General features: G+C 39.1%; 1 protein-coding gene across 3 annotated transcripts; it reads left to right on the top strand.

Moving 5' to 3' along the window:
• Positions 1–50: 50 nt before the first annotated feature.
• On the top strand, positions 51–16,833 carry LOC101855972 (L-seryl-tRNA(Sec) kinase). Of its 3 annotated transcripts, none has more exons than XM_013087078.2 (6): positions 306–394; positions 5,039–5,898; positions 9,673–9,931; positions 11,586–11,781; positions 13,364–13,530; positions 16,571–16,833. In XM_013087078.2, exons 3-6 carry the CDS (start codon positions 9,691–9,693, stop codon positions 16,777–16,779), a joined length of 813 nt encoding a protein of 270 aa, XP_012942532.1. In that variant the 5' UTR covers positions 306–394; positions 5,039–5,898; positions 9,673–9,690; the 3' UTR covers positions 16,780–16,833. The 3 variants fall into 3 exon arrangements, with proteins under 3 accessions (XP_005106614.2, XP_012942532.1, XP_012942531.1); XM_013087077.1 differs by having other exon boundaries at positions 5,039–5,201; XM_005106557.3 differs by lacking the exon at positions 5,039–5,898 and having other exon boundaries at positions 51–394.
• Positions 16,834–21,909: the final 5,076 nt, after the last annotated feature.

The following is a 21,909-nucleotide window of genomic DNA, read 5'->3' on the forward strand; positions in this document are numbered from 1 at the left end:
AACAAATATACCAAAATATTTTTTGTCTTACAGTAAGTTTATCATAAAAATGAAAACAGACTTTTAACCTCATTAAAATTTTTGTTTGCATCTATTTTCTGCTGAACTTGCTAAAATGGCGACGCCCATAGTGAAAGTAAACAAAAAACTCCACACAGAACAACAAAATTTAGGACGAAAAACTAATCTGTGTATTTGTGTGTTTTGTGGTATTCCTGGCAGTGGAAAATCTTCTCTCGCCAGAGTTCTTTGTCAAAATGATAGTAGCCGAGTGCATTTTCATGTTGAGTATGACAAAGTGATCCCTCCTTTCGAACTTGATTCAAGAAGAAATGTCAAGGAACGGAGGTTTTTTGAAATCGAATCGGAATGTCCACAGCACAATGGAGATACGGTAATTGTAACAAATTCAAGCGCATTGAATTCTTAGCAACGCTTAAATTGATGTTGAATATGTTGTTTAAAGATAAGTCTGAATTTATCACTCTTGGGAATCCTAAATGGAATCTTTATGATTAGCCTAGCAAGGCTGTAATTATTACGGCAGAAGATATTCGGAGACGTCTCCAGCGAGCACCCAGGAACTATTCGGAGATGCACTCCCGCACACAGATGCACTGTTTTTGGGGGTCAAACTGTGTATTATTTGCTGCAGATCACACATATAGCCATTAAAACTGTCGCAAATCAATTATTTTCAAGAAAATTTCAAAATTAACTGCAAAATCAAATTCAAATTGTGGGTTAAAACAGGGGGGCAACCCCCCAGATTTTTTTACTTGGTCTAGAAGCACAAAGCATTTTGATTGATATATTACCGTCGGAGCCATCTCCAAATAGATATTGGGCCCCTGCGATAAATTACTGACTTAGATCAGATCAAGAGGCAGGAGGTCTGGACTTAAGAATCTGGGTCCTGTTTTGGGAACTAGTTTTGACCCCACCGACGATTACTTCTGCTTCTAAATGATTACTTTTTGTTGCACGTGCCGATATGGAGAGATATGATAGCCTATCAAACCTAATTGCAAAACATCAAATCATGGTCAAATTCAGGGGCGTGCCCCCCTGAAACACTTGCAACTAAACATATTAGGTAAGGCGACCATCTTGTGTGACGTCAGACCGGGATACCCCTCCGATCAGGTGACTACATGATCTAAACATAGCCAATTGTGTGGCACCAAATATCATGGGCTTACAACCTACCATGGCACAACGTTTTGGTGCGATGTTTTTCCAGGAGACGTACCGGTAACGTATTATGATGCAGTGCTTCAATGATGCTGCTGCTTATCTCTTCTGTGCATTTTTTATCGGGCCCGGGGGGGGGGGGGGTAATCTCCTTACGTCTTTACGGCAATTTTTGCGCGCTTTATTGCCTTTGTGTTTCACGTGTTTCAATTTCAAGCGTTAAAGAGTTCTTACCGTTCTGAGCATCAACGATCTAAGTGATCTTCCATCACCAGAGCATTGCTGACGTGCTGCAAGTGTGAAATTTTACCCTGTGAAACACATCGACACAGATAATAGGTCAAGCCACTGCCCCTACATATTATTATGTCGTTCCATGCAGTATCTCCAAAGATCGTGTAGTGCTAGTGTAGTAGAGAATCTCTGGATCTCCATGGTCTTCTAAAAATAGTCTCTGGGTATCCCAGGATGTGATGACTTCACATTTCTAAAATAAAGAGCCAATCAGGCAGGTGCATCGTTCTACGTTTAGCCGCATGTCCCTGAAACCTCCCCCCTCCATGTTTTTGTTAGGTCAGGGGGCCTGAAAACCCCCTTGCCTTGTTAAAAACGAGTGAAATTTTACTGCTCATTTTGTAGGCTTGATCTACTGATAAAAAATCGATACCGAATATAAAATAATCAGTATCGATATCCAGTACTCTGTGTGGATGATGCCAAGTCTAAACAGACGAGACCCACATATATACAGTGGATGTCGCATTCAACGAGGTTGCCGGGACCGGCTTGTTGTTCTCGTTGGATCAGACCTCTCGTTGAACATGACTAAGGCTAAAGAAAAGAAAGGAGACATGTTATTACACATTATTTACACAATGTACCAATATCAGTAATTAAACAGTTGTTCCCCCTGATGACGAAAATCTCAAACAGCATCAGTGTCGCGAGTTTGGGCTGTTTTCTGACAGTCATTTCTGCATAATTATTTTTTTTTTTTACCGGAATATACCCTCTCACATCTAGGCCTAGATCTTCATAAAGTGAAGGCGGGAGCTTGGATTTTCAGATCAGAGGAAGAGAAGAAAATTGAAAAAAATGAAGGTCTCGATCTAGATCTACCCATCCAGAGTTCATCCAGTTTCACACAGCCCCAAGGAGGTTATACAGTTATTTTAAGCTCCTTGCTCAACCTGTTTAGCGTTCCTACCCACCCCCTCCCATACCGTAGGCTAACTCTCGCCCATCCTCTTGGCTTTGGGCCCATATTAGGAGGCACACTAGATCTAGCTATACAATGTGTTAGGAATCGAGAATGGGCATTGTGCTTCTTGTGAGATGGAGAGAAAGGAGAAAAATTTTTCGCTTTTGGGGCTGCTAATTGCTTAGGGTTATCACGACCTCGTTGAAAGCAACTTCAGTCTGTTTGCAACCTCGTTGGAGCTGACGTACATTTACAAAGAGATATAGAGGACAAAATCGGGGATTAACGATTACCTCGTTGAAGCCGACTTCTCTTTGAATGTGACACCCACTGTACAGTCAAACCTGTGTAAAACAACCACCCATTGTCAAGAAGAAAAGTGGCCGTATAACACAGGTGGCCGTCTTAGGCGGGACTGATCCAAATGAAGAAAGCAAATCATTCTCTTCTGAGGTCCAAACCCATTCTGATCTTAGGCTTTAGACTGCCGTAAGGCTAATTCAAAAGGGGTTTGTTTTCTTTTGAAAAAGGGGGGTGAGTGGTGTAAGAATCTTTGTGTTGATGTTTTGTTGTTTTTTTTGGTAGCTTTCTTTTTTTTTTTACTGATTTTGTGCAAGGGTCCTGTAAAACAAACGAAATATTATGTACCGTAAGTAAGACGATGAAGCCCAAATGCCATAGTAAAGCAAACACTTGGGTCGCCACCACTCAGAGAACAAGCGACGCTTCTGTCGCAAGTTCACATGTTACTTTGTTTCAGATTAGATAAACAAAACAGTGACCAGCCACCTCACATACGATTTGTGCATGAGTTGTGGGCGGGGTTTATAGGTTATAATATGACAGATCACACGCTTCCCTCACCTGCAGTTGAAAATTTATTGTTAGCCCTACCCGTTGGTCAATTTGGGTAAGCATTCATTCGAGGGACTAACAATAACGACAGGGGAACGAATTATGACGGCCTACAGATTCAAAATTTATGACAAAGCGTGTGGTGATTAGTGACCATGCCTGGCTGCCTGAGGCAGGTAAATTTGACCGTGGGTTGATAAAATAAGGTGGCCGCGGCCGCGTTGGACAGGTGACCGTTTTACACAGTTAAATTGAATATTAAAAACGCAAGGGGTGAAATGGAAAGTGGCCGTTTGTACAGGTGGCTGTCTTATAGAGGTGGCTGTCATAGTAGGTTTGACTGTATATGGTCTTGATGACATGATCCAGAATCTAGATCATGTTGTATTTACTGGAGCTACTCATCAAGCAGTTATTTGAGTTATGTTTACTTATGTAAAAGAAAACGATTGAAAACCTTGATGATTGACGAATTTTATTTTATTTGACTAAATAAATTGCATTTCATTTTAAGTTTTAGTTTTTTCTGTCCTCTTCTCAAAGTTAGCAGCTTGTAAGCAAAATGTATGCTCAGAATACTAAGTACGTATCTAGCTTAACACCATTAATGTTTATAATGAGGCCGACTGTTCATTTATATTATGCATGTGACTGTGAGCCTGTTTGTGAGTGCAAGCATATTAACTGTATTATTATAGTAATGTTCACAGATGTGTGTGGAAGAGAGGATGTGTGAAGGATAGTGTGAGTGTGTGTGTGTGGGCCTATATACTCTTTTCTGAAAGAAACTTGACACATTTTCTTTGAACGTAATACTATTAAATCAAAATGGATAATGATGATATTTATGTACAGTACAGTGTTTTGGTTTTACTGTCTTCTGAATCAATTTTGACAACACAACTAAGTGAGTTCGCTCACTTCTGTGTGTTTAGTATGATTTCATTTGTTAACTTTTTATTCTGTTAAGCGTGAGTTTTCTGTGCTGTCTTTGCTATCAATGTGTAACTTATTTCAAAACCTACAAAAGGTGTGTAATAAGTTTATGAAAATATCGTTTGCCTTTGAACTGCGAGCTTCAGAAATCTAGATAAACTGCGAGCTTCAGAAATCTAGAAAAATACCGACTTTCAATCGTTGCGCGTCTCAGTGCAGATGAGCTAAGGCGTGCTGTAGGGCATATCGAAGCAGGTGTTCCCATGGCGGATGTGGCAAAGATTTTTAACTGTAGCAGGGAAACCATCTACAATTTGCAGACCAGGTACATGAACACAGGAAGTACAAGAGACCAGCTAAAATCAGGGAGGCGGTGGGTTACCAACCCGGCTCAGGATCGGTATATCCGCACCACCCACCTGAGGGACGGGTTCCAGTCTGCTTCGCTTACAGCCAGAACCATCCCGCAACACCAACCAGTGAGCACACAGATGGTTATTCATCGGCTCCGGGAACAAGGCATAAGGCATGTTTATTTCTTTCTGCATACATTTAACTTGGTGCATATCATATACCTACATCTTAGCTTAAAAACATTAATGTGATTGACAACTTGAGCTGAGTGTGACTGAATGAGTGTCCCTTTCAAGAACGGGTGAGTTATAAAACTTCAAGTCTTATTAGTCCTACAACTCTCCATTGCCACTATCTTAACTATCCCCATCACCACGATCACACTCCGAAATCAAAATCATCACCATCATCTTCGTCTTTTTCTTCTTCAAATTGTTCTGATTATCATAACGGCATGCTTGTCTACATCCCAATTTTTATGTCTTATTTTGTCTTTAGGGCGAGAAGGCCAGTACAGCGAAACAAACTACCTCTCTATCACAGATAGGCTTGCTTGCTATGGACTAGCAGTCACGTAACGTGGACAAGACAGCAGTGGTCTCAGGTCCTTTTCATGGATGAGTCCAGACTTGTCTTAAGTCGTCACGATGGTGGAATGCGGGTATGTCATCGTCAGAATTAAAGGTTTGCTGACCAGTGTGTTCATGAAATCCCTAACCGGGGATATGTGCAGGTGATGGTCTAGGGCGGAATCACTACAGACCACAGGACAGCACTGGTACATGTTCCGGCAGCACTGAATGGCGCCAACAAAGTAGCCATCATGTTGCAGCCACATGTGGCACCGTTTATGCAGAACCATCCAGGCTACACTCCAGCCCATCATGCCAGGGTGACACAAGCTTATCTCGCACAACAACAATTCGGTTTCATCCATCCCTGGCCAGCTGTATCACCCGACATGAACCCAATTGAACATGTGTGGGATATTCTTGGGCGTTAAATCCAAGAGATGAATCCCGCTCCTCAACAACGCTCAGTTGATTCAAAGCCTAATCAATGCTTGGAACGCCATCCCACAACATCAAATTTCCAACATCGTCAACTCTATGAGGCGCAGATGCCGCACCGTCATTGCTGCAGGCGGCGGTCGCACACGATATGAATCCTGTCGAACTTTCAGACATTAGCTGAAATGCTTTTAATTTGACTAGTACCAGTGTACTTTGCTATCAGACGTTTCGAAAACCATAATTTAGGATTACAATGTCAATGTAAAGTTTCTTGTTGGAAAAATGCACTTTTTCTGATTTTTAAAATTTGGACCCTATCACTTCAGGTGGGGCTTCGAGCACCAGGTGTGTATTATGTGCATTAAAATACAGGTTTTCAAATTCAGAAATGCTTCTTCTTTTTAAATGTAAAATTTTGTCCCTGTGTCTGCAATGGTTTATTTTTTATTTAACACTGTTCTTTATGTCAAGTTTCTTTTGGAAATGAGTATACAATGTATAATATGGGTGTGCACATGCATATATGCCTGTGTGTGCATGTTTGTGTGTGTGTATGTGTGTGTACGTGGTGAAACACCAAACCAATGTGCCAGGATCCAGACAATATAGATACGTGTCTTATCTTATCTTAGCTGCCGCTGCTGCACATGATGAAGATTATAAATTTACATACTGAGACTTACATGGGGACAGTATTTTTGTTGTATTGAACTCATCTTCCATTTAATGTTGACGATGTATTAAGGCTTTAGGTGCATTATTAATAAATATAATCTTCAAATTCAAAATGATCACAAATGTTGTGTTTGTGAGACATGGAGGGGAGGGGGGGGGGTCCTTCCAGATTTTTTTTTTGGAAAATGTTTTACGGTGCTCACAACTGGAGAAGGTCATTTGAGCACTCAGGACACATGAGTATTTTCAGTTTGGTAGGAATTAATTTTGAATTTTGCTCAGGTGGCAGCAAAAGTATACTTGTGATTTTAGGATCACCAAGGGATATTTAACATGCGCAACTTTTTCACCCTTATACGAGAAGGCTAGGTGTTAGATCTTACCTACCCTAAGATCAGGGGTGAGGCTGAAAGACAGCAGTGAGAAGGAGCCATGAAGTAACAGTAGTAGATAGGTAACCGAAAGATTCAGGACTCAGGAGCCCAGAGGAGGGGGCAAAGGGTAGGGATGGAGGGGGCAGCAAGTTGAGACGACAGCAGGCGACAGAACATGGTTAAAGAGCAGGAAAGGAGGTGAAAGGAGAAATATTTCTATATAGAGAAGAAAATCTTCCGTTACTGTCAGGTTTTCATCTTGTGACCTATTGAATGAGATGTGAACACTGTACCTCAAATTTAGACCACAGGAGCCCCCCCCCCCCCCCCCCCCCAAACTTCAGTGAAGTGAATGAGGATCAATGCAAAAAAGTGGCGATAGACAAATGGGCTAAAATGGGTGATGGAGCATTCTCGCCTTATATGCTTTGTATGTTGTTTACGTAATGTGTGCAGTCGTCAGTCTCCCAGGTTCTTCATTGTTTTACTCATTGCGCTTGGATGTGCATATACTTATTTTCATTTTGATTTTATTCTTCTACATGACTCTCTATTCTAAGAATGAAGTTTATGATTGTGTATCGTGTATTTTAGTGTTAATCAAAAGTGTAGTTTTATTTCCTCCTGACCGTGAAAAGGTTTTCCGCTGGAATACACATATGTGAGCGACATGAGAAGAAAGTATTGCATGTGGGGCTGTTAAAGTGGTTATGCTAGCCAAAAGGAAGACAGCCAATATGAGTGGTTGGCGTGCGCTCTGGTGTGGTTTGCTCCTTCTTTCCTGTCAAACGCCTGTCATCGGTATCTTTTTGTCTTTAGCCCTCATACTGTTACTTTATCATAACACCTCTAATTTTCGGCTCTTATGATGTTTGTTTTAGTAAGGTTTTACGACGCTCGCAACTGCATAAGGTCACATGAGCGCTTACATATATATGTATATCTTATCTGAGTCACAGGTGCATTAGAGCTCTTACTAAAGCAAAGATTTTCCACAGATTCAGAGCAAAAACTGCAGTATGTCAAAAATATCCAAAATGAATTCATCTACCACCGTCAGAAAAATTCACTGGTATGGGAATGTGCTCTCTACATTTCCCGCATGATGTATCATGTACCTCTGGCACGGTTTAGGGTGCCCTATGAAACTCTGTCAGAGCCCCCATCCATATTTTGTATTTTTCATATTGACGTGGTCACAACAAAGAGTGTGCTGATGCCAATAGCTAATATGTTGTATATATTCATGAAGAGATTTTTTTAACCAAACATCTCAAAGAGCAAAGGACATGTGAAGAGAAAAACTACAAAGCTGTCATCATGATGTCCAAATGCATTAGTAACTTTAATAGAGATAACAGACTGCTTTCTTTATCAACAGCTGATTGGAATCAATTAATATTCCTAACTAAGAGTTAGACATTGGTAATTGGAGAATGATGTCTCTTGTCTCAATGTGATCTCATTGTCTGTTTAATAATTATTGTATTATCGGGTAAATGTGAATGTAATCCTTTTTTGTTGTTTACAAATTAATATGCTCTGTCACTGATGTGATATTCCTTTGTTATAAGAGTGGATAAACCCTTAAAAGAAATGCAAAAATAGCAAAAATGGATTGAATCTAAGATTCATTGTCAGCCAGCATAGTGATCACTATGTGAGAATGCTCCATCACTCCTTTTAGCATATTATTTGTCTTGCCACTTTTCATGTTTATCCTCATTCACCTCACTGAATGTGATGGGCCTTCAATGCAGCAGCTAGCTATGCAGGTTATGTGGCCTGATCTAAGAAAGCCTAGGTCTGTGGATTTGGGGACGTCTCGGATGCTTTCATGTCAGGTTTGGGAAGTTGTCCTCGACTTTCAACCTCTCCCCATTTAGTATGATTGATTGAAGTATTTCCACACCCTGAATGAGTAGTACCTCAGTTTTCTTGATACTGATTGTCAGACCAGACTCTGGGCATGCTTTGCAAATGTGTGCATGAGATATTGTAGCCATTTATCTAAGTTGGTAACAAATTCAGCATCATCTGCGAAGGGCATGTTCCATATTACACTCTTGCACATATTTTTTGCCTTCAGTCTAGACAGATTGAACAGTGCTCCCTCAGACCCGGTGTGGGGGGATAGATGACTTCAGTGAGGTCTGTAAAAAAGCAACAAAGATTTGGGGGGGGAGGAAGGATATGTCTTTGTTTCTGCACCAGCTGTAAGTAAAGGATCATACATCTGGTCTTATGCCGCACTAATTAGTAAGACTAAAGAGTGTAAATATATTGTTCTTTCTGTGAGTTTCTGCAGTCTGTTCAGGACGTGAAGCGCATAATATTTTGCAACCACACTCAAGAGAGAAATCCCGATCCCTATCTAGTTGTTCAGTCACTCCTGTCTTCCTTGTTCTGACAAAGAGTAATAACATTGCTTTTCTTCAATTCAGGTACTCATCCCTCTTTCTAGTTTTGACACAGTGGATCCTGAAGATGTTTTGGGAGGGCTCCCTTCACTCTGTTGATGACTTCAACTGGTATTCCTTTCATGCCAGGAACTTTCTTTCAGTAGACTCTGCATATTGCTTCTTTCAACTGGTACATCATTGGATTTTCCTCCAGCTCTGGCATACGGTAGACTCCCAGTAGCCATCTGGGCAGTGTCGATTACTTTGTTCTCTCCTGAGAACAACTCACATAGAATTCCACTCCCATCTGAACATCTCTTCAGCCATATCCTGTATCATTTTCCTATTTCAGTTCTTCATTGAGGAAGTTTTTTTGGCATTGATCCCACAGCCTTTTTGATTTCCTCACGGACCTCCCTGATCTTTACTGTGTCTGATTTGCCTATCAGGTTGGATTTATCCACAGCAGTATGACAGCAAACTGTACTACCCGTGTCTGACATTACAATTACACTTTTATATCATATTGCTCCTTTGTGTTGGTCTCCCCAGTTTAACTTTGTTCTTATAAACGAACATAGATTGCAAAATTACATTTTATTGTATATTGATTTGCTGAATCACTAATTTACTTACATTCAATTTAATCTTTTTTTTTCACTTTCCAGGATTTCAGTCTGTGGAAGATGCAAAGAAGTCAAGTGACTTTATTGATTGAAGAATTTCTGAATCATGTAATCAATCTGGAGGATCGTCCATTTTCTAAACCAAAAGAGATTTCAGAGAAAATGTGGACAGCATTTATGGAAATGGTACCAGCAGAGTTAGATTCCTTGTTGAGAAGTGGTCATGAACTGGTATTGTTGATTGATGACAACATGTACCTTCACAGCATGCGGCATGAGTATTTCAAGATGGCAAGGAAATGTAAGTGATACCCTGCATATTGTAACCCTTTGAGCCTGTAAAATTGCCTGTATTCCCAGCCACCGGAACAGTGGTGAGCGAGACCCTATCACTAACCTGGCCTCTCTGGAACAAAATGCGCACAGAAAACAGTGTTTACCACACTGGACATTACTGATTATTTTTATACTCAATCACTTGTCAAAGAAATAGTTAAGTATGACTTAAAGTATCATTTTTATGCTGATGATACCCAAATTTATGGTTCAGCAATTTTTATCAGTTTAGATGAACTAGTCCATCGTGCTGAAAATTGTATTGCCTCAGTGGGAAACCGGATGAATAAAAACAAATTGGTGTTGAATGATGATAAAACTAATGTCATTCTGGCAGGCAGTGCAAAGTCTGGTAATAAGGTTGACCACGATCACATGACAATTGGTGATGCAGAAATAGCATTTTCAAGAAAATTTTAAAATTTTGGCATCTATTTTGATTCCAGTTTGTCAATGTCGGCTGAGGTAAATCATCTGATCCGCTGCATGTATTTAGAAATAAGATAAATTAGTAAAATATGTCATCTAATCAATATCATCTGTTTACTAGTAACTAGCTTAGTTTTATCAAGACTCGAATATTGTAACTCCTTGTTATCAGGAATATCACTGGAGGAAGTTAAGACTGTCTAAAACAATGCTGCAGGTTTAGTTTTACAGAAAAGCAAGTGATAATCTGCTACACCTTTTTATGGACATTGCATTGGCTTCCTGTTTAGAAAAGAATAGTGTACAAGTTGGCCTCCCTATGTCACAGATGCTTGAATGATAATGCGCCATCATACAAATCTGTAAAGACTGTACATTCCAACTCGCAGTTTAAGGTCATCAGCTGACAAAAAGAAATTTCTTTTTCCATTTGTGAAACTTACAACAATGGGTGAAAGGGTATTTGAATATCAAGGCCCCAAGATCTGGAATGCTTTGCCAAGTACTTTTAGAGAGATCAAATCTTTTGATTCATTCAAATGTCAGCTGAAGTCGTAAAAAAAAATTAATTAATAAGATGAATATTTGGAGTGATTTTCTTTTAGTCAAAACACAACATTTTATGTTACTGTTGTACATTGTACATGTACTGTATTGTAAAGCGCTCAGAGCCTGTGTGTTTTAATCGGGGTTGAGCGCTATATAAATATCATTTATTATTATTATCAAGATCTTTCTGGATAAGATGCTGACTGGTAATGATGGGGACTACCCTGAATGGGATACGGAATGTGATATCATATGAATGTTAGCAATATATCGCTCAGGAGCTCGGGCAGAGGGGCACGGTAGCCTCAGGAGGTCAGGGCTAAGGGTTAAAGCTGAAACATATTTTGGTTTTGTAAATGTTTGTTGCCCACATTTTTTTTTTACAGTTTGAATGAAAGCTATTGAGACAAATACAATACACTATGTGAATGGAAGAAAAGTTTTAACAGAAAATAGTCAAACAACTCAACATTTTTGTTTTTATCAGGTTTTCAAAACAAATGAGATATTTAATTAAAAATAAAAATAGATCTCCTTATTTTGGCTTGATTTTCTTTATTTTGTATCAACACTTATTATTTGCCTGACTTTTATGTCTGAAGCAAGCCAAGAGTGAATGATATCATGTTTACTCATTTCAGTCAGCGCTGGATTTTGTGAGATATTCATGGAATCTGATGTGTCTGAAGCCTTAAGGAGGAATAAAACGAGGAGTGTGGAACATGTGCCTGAGGAAACGATAATCAAAATGGCTGCTAAACTGGAACCTCCAGATAGACATAAATTTTCCTGGGAAGATCACATCTTGGTGGCTCATGCCTGTTCACAATTCGAAATGTAAGTTGGTAAACTTTGTACAACTGAATTTTTTTTTTAAAATCACTTGGTAAAAGATGTACTTTATTAGTAATTTATTCCCTGTATGGTAAGCCCTACTGCTTTAGACTTAAAGAAATAACCCCCCGGGGCGGTGCTACGGCTATTTCCAAAGGGGCGACATTGACCATGCTCTTATGCACAGTAGAATTGTAATTGTAAATGGGCTGTTTCATCAATGTCAAGCTCATTACTGTCCCTGAACTGCAACAGGGAACTGCTGCCTTTTCTTTCCCAATTCTTACTATCGTCATTTTTTTCTCTACTTCTTTTGTATGTTTGTCACACTCTTGTGGCCCGCTATTTCCGGGATGCCTTGATAGCGGAAGCAGACTTTGTGCTGTTGAAGCTGGAGAGGTGAGCAGAGTAAGCTTGATTCCCTGTAAGGACTTCTCTATTGACATCGACCCTTTGGCGATCATATGACCTTATGCAGTTGTGAGCGCCATAAAAACTCTACTAAAACGAAGACTTAAAGAAACCTGTGCACCTAAGATGAAACATATAAAAAGTCTTTTGTATTGTGTTTCTTGAATAAAGTCTTTTACCTTACTGTTGTTTGTCTTGAGACATACATTTACATACATAACTTATCCAAGGCTAGCAGAGAGTTACTGAAGGACTGAAAAACACTGATGTCTTTAAACTTTAAACGTAGATGCTGTACTGATTATTGAACCAACCCTTGTAAAAACAGCTCAAAGTATGAATCTTTTTGTTTCAAGTTGTTTGCATTTATCTTCACAACAAGTTGTTTTACAATATTCTTGTTCACTGTTCACCCTTACAATGTCACTGAAATACGTAAAAACCACTTTGTGATATTTGTAGGTTCATGTTTGTACGTGTGCGGGGAGAGTGGAGAGAGAGAGAGAGAGAGAGAGAGAGAGAGAGAGAGAGAGAGAGAGAGAGAGAGAGAGAGAGAGAGAGAGAGAGAGAGAGAGAGAGAGAGAGAGAGAGAGAGAGAGAGAGAGAGAGAGAGGGGGGGGGGAGAGAGGGGGGAGAGAGAGAGAGAGAGAGGGGGGGGGAGAGGGGGGAGAGAGAGAGAGAGAAAGAGAGAGAGAGAGAGAGAGAGAGAAGTGTTGTTGAATTCTCATATTGGGATACTATGCACACTATCCTCTTTAAGTTTGACTTTTGTTTGGGTTAAAGTTAAAGGGACACTTGTCTGTGTTGTAATGGCCATATTGAGCAAGGAAAAGCCAATAAAGTAATTACAAATAACAGAAGCAAGTAGGATCTAAATGCTGTGCCCTTCCATACTGTTTTTCATTTTATCTATGATCTGATTTTATATCATCTGATCTTTTTGAACGTGTAAAATAAGTGAAAAATTTGTGTGCTGTGCCTCCTATGAAATTGATGTGTAAGTACACAATGTCGTAGTGAAAGCAAAATGTTATACTCTGTCTTTTTATCTATCATGTCCTTCCTCTTTGAACAGCCATGGTGTCCTTCTTTTTATATATTATGTTACTTAGAGAGTTCATCTTTTCTACCACTTTTTGAAATTTCATAGTATTCCATGATTTGTATGTTGCAGAGAACCTGTGGTTCAACTCATTGAAAAGTCCATAGCTGACCCTGTGCAGCGACTGTCTGAATCAGATGAAGAAGAAAAGGCCACCAGTCGCTATGAGTGTTCTGTCAGCACTTTACATCAAATTGACCTAATTCTAAGGAAATGTGTCACTGACCTCATGGTCACCAGTAAGTGTTTGACTAATGCTCTTACCATAAAGTGGGATAGATATTGGTCCAGCTAAATAGGTTAGCATGATCATGTTGAAGTGGAAAACTGAACTGGTACCGTTTCAAAAGGAATTTGATCTCATAGAACAGGCTGTAGTATACAATGTAACATGTGTTATCTGCCATTCCTTGTGTCCTACATCAACAGATTGACACTGTTACTGCATTTTGTCAAATGAGAGAGGGAAAAGACTTTTACCAGAAGCTCCTTTGAGGAAGAAAATAATGATTCTGGTGTTCAAGGAGTCCTGTGAATATTATTATTATTATTTAGGTCAGAATAAACATACTCAATTTTTCTACTAATGAAATTTAATCTTTTGACTTGAAAATTGTGCTTGATTGATTCAGGAACAGGACATGTTCTTCTGCAGAAAATCAATGTAGGTCATCTGCCTTTAGCTTCAGTAAAACCCTGATAACACAAACTGCATGGGACTAGAGAATTTTTTCATGCTAAGCAGAGAGCAAAAAAGGGGAGCCAACTCCTTCTTACTGTTCAGGTCAAATGATACGCGTTGTATAACCTATTTTTTAAGTCATTAATAGCACACGCAGAACTGCCAACTTTGGATATTTAAAAAACAAAAAACTATCTTTAACCTCAGACAGATGTATTGATCACACAGTAGTGTCAAAGGAGGCTGTAACTGTTTACTTGACGGTTTTCCACGCTACCACTCGGTTATGAACAAAATTAGCATAATGAAACCTGGAACTGATAAATTAAAAGCTGCGCATCTTAAAATTAATCAGAAAATTTGAAAGATGGGGATTGTTGGCAGCTTCCCTGTGTCTCATCTCCCTGTCCAGTGAAACAAAGCCAGTTTCTCACCCACTGCTTGCGGGTAATGGGAAAGAAAATTTGATTGGGAGGGGTTAACTGTGTGGTGATGTGTGTTGAAAGCGATAAGCTATTGTGAATGAAGAATAAAAGGAATAGAGGAGAGTCAGCCGGAAGAATTGATAAAACAGTCCAAAATTTATTTGTGTTCATCGGTCACCACTTCTGTCTGAATTTTGGGTCATGTGAAGGGAAATTACTATATATATGTGAGGCAACATGGTGAAATCAGGAGCTCGTCAAAATAATGAAACTGAAGTAACTGGCATTTTCCCGCTGGTTTGGGAATTTTTATTGAATTTTTATTTGAACACCTTTCATGTCCATTAAAGAACACAGTCCTGTGTGGATAGCATTGAAAAGCGTTGATTAAAAGGACAAAAAGTGTAAATTTTCTGTTTCCACGGACTCTCAAGCTAAGGAATTTACTTACTTGGTTACTTACTTGGTTACTTACTTGGTTACTTACTTGGTTGGAGAATAGGCATTATTGCAGGTGGCGCACTGCCACAGCTGCTCCTCCCTCCTCTCCAGGATCCATGAGAGGGTCTGCCTGCTGAACGGGTCTGCCAGACCATTAACTAATGGACATTTGGTGAAGATTATTGTGTGTACACTTGTTATAATGGATTTTGATGATGAGAAGCTAAGGAAATAACTAAATTTTGGCGACCATTTTCCACTAATTGTACCTCTGAAACCTGGTGACCCCTACCTCCTCCAATCGGAAATATCTTGACTTGTATTCAGATAACTGGATGTTTGTTTCATCAAAAGCATGACAAATAAACAACCTTTAAGATGATACTATTAACTCTACGTGCCCCAAATTGATGAGAGCCTGATTCCATGACATTGTGACACATATATAGAATGAAGACAGGAGAAAACAGATTTGAAGTCATTTCATATCAACAAGAATTTTACCTTAAATGGATTTGTGTTGAGCAAAGTCTACTGTACTTTTTTTGCATGTGTTTCCTTTTTAATTGTATGCTCAAATGATATATGCTCTTTTGTTAGTTTTTTGCCTCTTTTTTTGTTATCTTGACCTCTCATATCGATTTATTTTAGAATAAGGGTATTGTCTACAGATGCTGCTACAAATGATTGTCCAACTTTTGGTTTGTTGGTTGGCTGTTCAAATAGGAGGGCTTGACTTCTTATGAGCCCACCTTGTCCTGGAACTGTCTTGTATAATACAAAGATTGTCAGCCAGACCGTGAACTTATGGACATTTGGTGGAGATTATTGCGTGTACACTTGTTATAATGTTTGGTGATGAGAAGCTGCTGTGTCACTTTCTCACCTTCTTTTCAATCTGATGAGGGGGTTGTATTTTTTTTTTAAATCCTCATAGTAACCACACTCACCCATCAGGCTTCATTTTGGTACTTGAAAGTGAAATCCAATGTGTACATCACACCGCGTGGATTTGCATATTTTTTTATGAAGTTGAATTAAAATTGGGTTTGTTTAAGTCTTTGTTCTTCATATGACAGTGTCTGACATTCTCACAAATGCAGCAGTCTGTTGGAGCTTATCTGTGAGGTACACAGACTCTGGCCTTGTGACTGCTTTGTTTCAGTCTTGTGCTGGACTTTCTTCAAGACGGTGTTCTGTGGTTATGTGCGGCATGTTGCATGGACATATCTCTTTAACTGGCCTATCTTTAGCTTTAGCTTCCTGACTTCCCGTACACACATGCATTCAGCCTGTTGTATCTGCCCTGAGTAAAAACAATCCTTTTCCCATCCGTTGAGGTGGCAGAAACAGTCATTTTGGTTATGGTTAGAATGAAGTGAATGGAAGAGTTTCCATCATTTGGGCCAAACATGGCTACTGCCGTGCATCATATTTTGTAAAGAAAACTGCAGAATGTAAGGAGAAGCCTACATTAGTCTACCATACCAGAGAGATAGGTTTTAAAAAGATTGTAACTAAAGATATCCAAGTGTATGCTGGTAAATGTTGAAATGCATTATATTCTGATGTTGTATTTAGTGTTTTTCATTTTCATTTAGAGGGGGAAATCAGACGGCCATCATAACATAATTTAAACACATTATCTCTTTCTGATGCTACTGATGAATATTCCAGGGTCTTAACAGTTAAGTCTCACAGCTTATTGTTTTTTTTCTTTCTTTCTTTCAGGTCGAAATCGTCAGCTACCAGCAAATGAGTTAAAAGAGCTTGGTAAAAAAGCATCTAAAGTGAAGGAAAAAATCATTCAAGAATTTAAAAGAAACAACCAAGAATTTCTAGCTGCAATCAGTGAGTTTAACATTCAAGATGCAGCAAAAGATTCTCAAAGCAATTTGTCCAAATTCATGTATGAACTTTTTCATTCGGAACTGAGCTGACACTGAATGTTTGATTTTAAGAAGTGACACAATGCTTGCACAAGGACGATTAATTCCATCAATATCCTGTGTTCCCTCAAATAAAGATATCAATAACAAGTAAAAGACCTATGCTTCTGATGTACAACAAAAAAAGATATGGAAGGTCATGTTTCCATCTTCACTGATTTCCTACCATCTTATTCACCTTGTATAGTCTACAAGTATTTTTATGTTACAGTATGTACAATCAGAATACCATCGGATTACTATCAGAATGCTTATTATGTATCTCTAGCTTAAATATTTTTATTTTTGATATGTGTGTGACTGTGTATGTTTGTGAATGGAAGCATATATTATGTGTGTGGAAAAGAAGATATATGATAGGGAGTGTGTATATGAGTGCGTGTGTGTATGTGTGTGTGTGTGTGTGCGTGTAATGTGTGATGTGTGTGCGCACGTGCGTGCGTGTGTATGCGTGTGTATGCGTGTGTATTGTGAATCACCAAACCAATGTTCCAGCATCTGGGCAATAAAGATAAATATCTTTTGCCTTATCTGTAATAGCTTGTCAAGAAGTTATAGCCAGTCTCAACATAATCAGACTCTGCTTCTTGTAAGTTGCCCCGAACTATAACTATTACAAGATCTGCAGACCATGTTCACCTTCATGGTAGCTGAAGAGACCTATAACAGACAGGCTCAATTATCAGCAGAAGCCACCTGAGTGTAAAGCCGGCAACCACAATTTTTTTTAAAGGAGTGAATGAAACATTATAACCAATTTTTGTGATGTTGAACTTTTACCAAATGTTACGTTCTTTCTCATATTTTATAATGAACTTTACATTGTGAAAAGATGCAATAATGAACCTGTTGTTTGGTGCTGACATCATGTTAAAACATAATGAATGCTGCAATGTTACTTTTATTCTTTTAAAACCCTGTTGGACATATGATACAATAAATTGTGACAGAAAAGTATATAGCCCGGATCTTTCTAACTTTGGCTGTAGAAGCATCTTGTAGTCTGAGTACTCTGAGTGGGTTTTTTTGTCTCTTTGCTCTGTCTTAACATTAACTCAATGGAGATGGCCTTGATTCCCTTCTTAGTGAAGGCACACAGCATTTGTGACGATAAGTATTCTGTTGTCAGTCAGAATGAACGTGCAAGAAAACAATTGTGCAGTTCCCTTTTTCACCATTTAAATATAAGTAGAAATTTTATGCTTCCTATCGATACAATTTAGACCATTCAGGAGGTGGGCTGCTTCAACCCTGCCTGTCAGGACCAACCTGGGCTGAGAGGAATACAATATTCCTGCTGAAAGATGGAGATACTCGATCAAATTCTCTCTTCACTAGATCTGAACCCAGATTTTCTTTGTGCAATAGCAAAGCGGTCAGTTGCACCCCGAGCAGTGAAACTGATGAATCTTCTTATTTGCATTTCCTGGCTACATCTCAGGGGTGGCCAACTGCTGAATTTTGTCAGGGTGGCGGTCAAAACTTACTCTTGTCAATTTTAGGACCACCAAGGATCTTTAACATGCACAACTTGCAAATAAGATCTCCGAGATTTTTCGCCCTTATCCGATAAGGGTAGACATGGGATTTTACCTACCCAAATATCAGGTATGTGGCAGAAAGACAGCAATAAGATATAAGAAGCAGTTAGGAGTAACAGTAGAAAGAGTCAGGAGTAAAGGAGAGAGGAGTCCAAAAGAGAATGGGGTGGGGAAGAAAGTGGAGATGAAAGCAGATGGCAGAACATGACCAGAGAACGGGAAAAGAGGTAAAAGGAGAACATTTTAGAGATTAAAATTTTTCATCACTATCAGGTTTTGAACCTGAGACCTATTTAATGAGAGGCGAACACCATACCTCTAGACCACGAGAGCCCCCAGATTGATCAATGAAATTTAGAAGAAGAAAGCTGTTAGTCTCTATTGCACCAATACCTTGTATTACTTCCACCTGGCTTTATGAGCAGTAAGACAGAAAAATTAATCTGTACTGGCTCCAGTTTTCCTATTGCCACGTACTCCATCACTGTACTACTCTACATGTTCACGTGAATGATTTAAAAAATAATGGCATAGATTCTATTTTATGTAGTAATGTAGCAGCATGTGAGCTTTTGCCTTGTACCCCGGAGCCATTCAGTGAATTCCACAAGTCTGTGGGGTAAATGTAGAGAACTTTCAAACATATCACAGCTGGAATGAGTGACTCCAGTGTCTCTTTTTACTTTCACAGGCCAGTTAACTTCAGTCAAAGAATGTATTTCTTGTGACAGTGATCAGTGCTGGGAAAACGCAAGACATACAGTAAACGGAAATTAAAGGAAAAAAGTGAATAAGTAGGACCTACCAGTGATGTCCTCCAACCACCCACTATTATAACAAAAAAATATTAACTTCAAGAGTAACTATGCAACTCCTGGATTTGTTTTATTATGATTTATTCATTTCAGTCATTAATATCTATGCATAACACATTATTCACAAGCTAAATCTCCATTCTATGATACAGTCACAAACTGACCTAAGGAACTGAAAGAAATAGCAGCGATAGAGACAAAATTTCAGTGACTGGAAAGATATGTTATCCTGCTCAGAACGAAGGAAAAGTTCAATCACCAGTCCCAAATTCATAATCCAGTCACCTAATAATTTTTTTAAAAAGGTGATCCTGTGGAAATAAATATGAATAACTTTCCAGGAAAACATTTTAAAAACATCCTCGTCTGCACCTACCATAAAGTAAAAAGGTAAACTGCAGAAATTAAGAGCCTTAAAATAATACAGTGGAACTCGGATTCAACGAGCTCGGATTCAACGAGAGGAGATGGATTCCCCGTTTTTTCTTTCTATAAAATCAATAAAAATAACCCGGGTTCAACGAGTACTTAAATCAGCAAGCTTGGATTCAACGAGGTCGCTTCCAGGATGAACACCCTCCGCAGACGTGGCTTCGCTCATTTTTCTCCCACAACGAACTTTATTTATCTCTTCCCGTAAACCATCCATTGCACCTGCATCGTGAACTATTATTCACTTAGCCGATCGCATGTGACCAATCAGCGGTCTTCTTTCATACTAACACATGTGTTGTTGGCACGCGCACTTGTCTACTCTAGTGTGTGTCGGGGTCGGATGGGCGGCCTGCACACGTGTGACTATGTGTGTGTGTGTGGGGGGGTGGGGGGGGCATCATCGGTCCGGGCGAGGATCGTTGCAGATACAAACGCGTCACTGTCTTTTTTCCCCTCCAGCAACTGATCAATATAATATTACAATAAGCTAGCCATGACGTAGATCTATGTAATGAATTGTGCGCTGGTCTATGGAATCAAATTTAAAAGTTGCCGTACACTAGACTCTACACAGCAACACATCTTTTTGGCAAACAATCGAGATGACACAGGCGTGCATTTGAACTAATTGTTTTTTTTTCTGCACAGCTCCTAATATGTAGGCATTTCAGGCAGTACTTGTGACTTCTGTTTATACATTACTTGCTCAGTGCCTGTAATTATCTACACAAAACCTCGTGTTTGCTTTAACAAACACTCGGATTCAACGAGATTTTTGGTCAGGCCCGGCGACCTCGTTGAATCCGAGTTCCACTGTATATAGACAAAAATATAACAAGAAAAAATACAAATGCAGGTAATGTCAACCTAACAATTTATCGTTACTGATCAAAATGTGACACCAGGCAGAAAATATCAGCCTTAACATTCAAATCAAGTGTAATTGACTCACAAAAATGTTGTAGCATGAAAAAGAAATATATTCACTCTCGTGACCCCTGGTTAATACCTTACATTTTTACCACAACATACATTAAATAGAAAAAAGAACAATTTGACAAACATTGTCTCTTCCACACAGGTCAACATTATTTTTTTGCTGTCACTCACATACCACACACCAAAGCAGGGCCATATCCAGGAGTGTGTAAACTGATCAAAAGTAAGCAGAGGAATAGCAAAAAAAAAGTTACCTCCATCATAACAACATTAATTAAAGTAAAGAAGAAATCCGATTTGGCTTTTAAATCGAAATATAAGAACTGAACCTTCCATTTTACTGGAAGTGTTAACCCAATAGTTAGTCAACTGTTAACATAATTACAATACATACATTTGAACCAAAATATAGAGGTGAAAGTCACTGGCCATAACAGAACATACACAACAGCAATTCAATAATAAAGTGAGAAAATTAAGGAAAAGTCGGACGTCAAAGGGAGAGAAGTGATCTGAGACACTGATGATCACAAGGCTGCACCAAAAAAAAAACTTTAAAAATTTGAATGAACCACTACTTTTGATGAGCTGCGTTTAAGGGTACACTTAACCCTTACAGTGGCAATAAAACAGCTGGGAACTCTTGAAATTGTGCAGTCACACCACTTGGACTTCTCCTCTATAGAGGCCATGCATTTGCTTCAGATCTATTGTTTTCATTTTAAATAAAAAGGTTGAAATTGAAGGGTGCTTTGGGCTGGCTAACGTGGTGTACATCTGCATAGACAGGCCAAATCAATGTAAACCGATCTATTGACTTTAGATTAGCTGTAGAATCAAGTTGAAAGTGACACTTCACCAAAGTTCATTAACGCTGGCTCTTGTGAATTACATCAGCTTTACAATGTTTTTAAGAGCTGCTGTGAATGCCACAAAATGGGATGGTCATCAAATTCTGATTTCTCACTTCATCATACTTTGGCCAATCTTAGTTACGAGCTGCGCTCGAGTGAGAGCTGTAAACTCTTCATCGCAGGATGTCTGATAAGCTGGGGAAACTGGGGTAACTCAGGAGCATTAGAACTGGGCCTGACCACCTGGTCGTGGATCCGTATTAAAGTCAAAAGAACAACACATTAGGTAATACTCATCTAGAAATTTCCAGATCAAAATCTCCTCTACACACAAGATAAAATCTCATTCTAGCTCTTGCAGTTAGTGAAAGCTTTGTGTTTCTTTGACAAATAGCGTTTGTGTTCTAACACTTCAAATTTTAGGTCGATATTCACAAGCTATGAGCGACATACTTCTCTCAGTGAACTTTGCAGAACTTGTGGGAACAAAATCACAACATTAAAAAGAAGTAAAGACAAAAAACCCTGAAAGTTATG

Source organism: Aplysia californica, unplaced genomic scaffold, assembly GCF_000002075.1.
Source record: "Aplysia californica isolate F4 #8 unplaced genomic scaffold, AplCal3.0 scaffold00543, whole genome shotgun sequence".
In the NCBI taxonomy this organism is placed as follows: Eukaryota; Metazoa; Mollusca; class Gastropoda; order Aplysiida; family Aplysiidae; genus Aplysia; species Aplysia californica.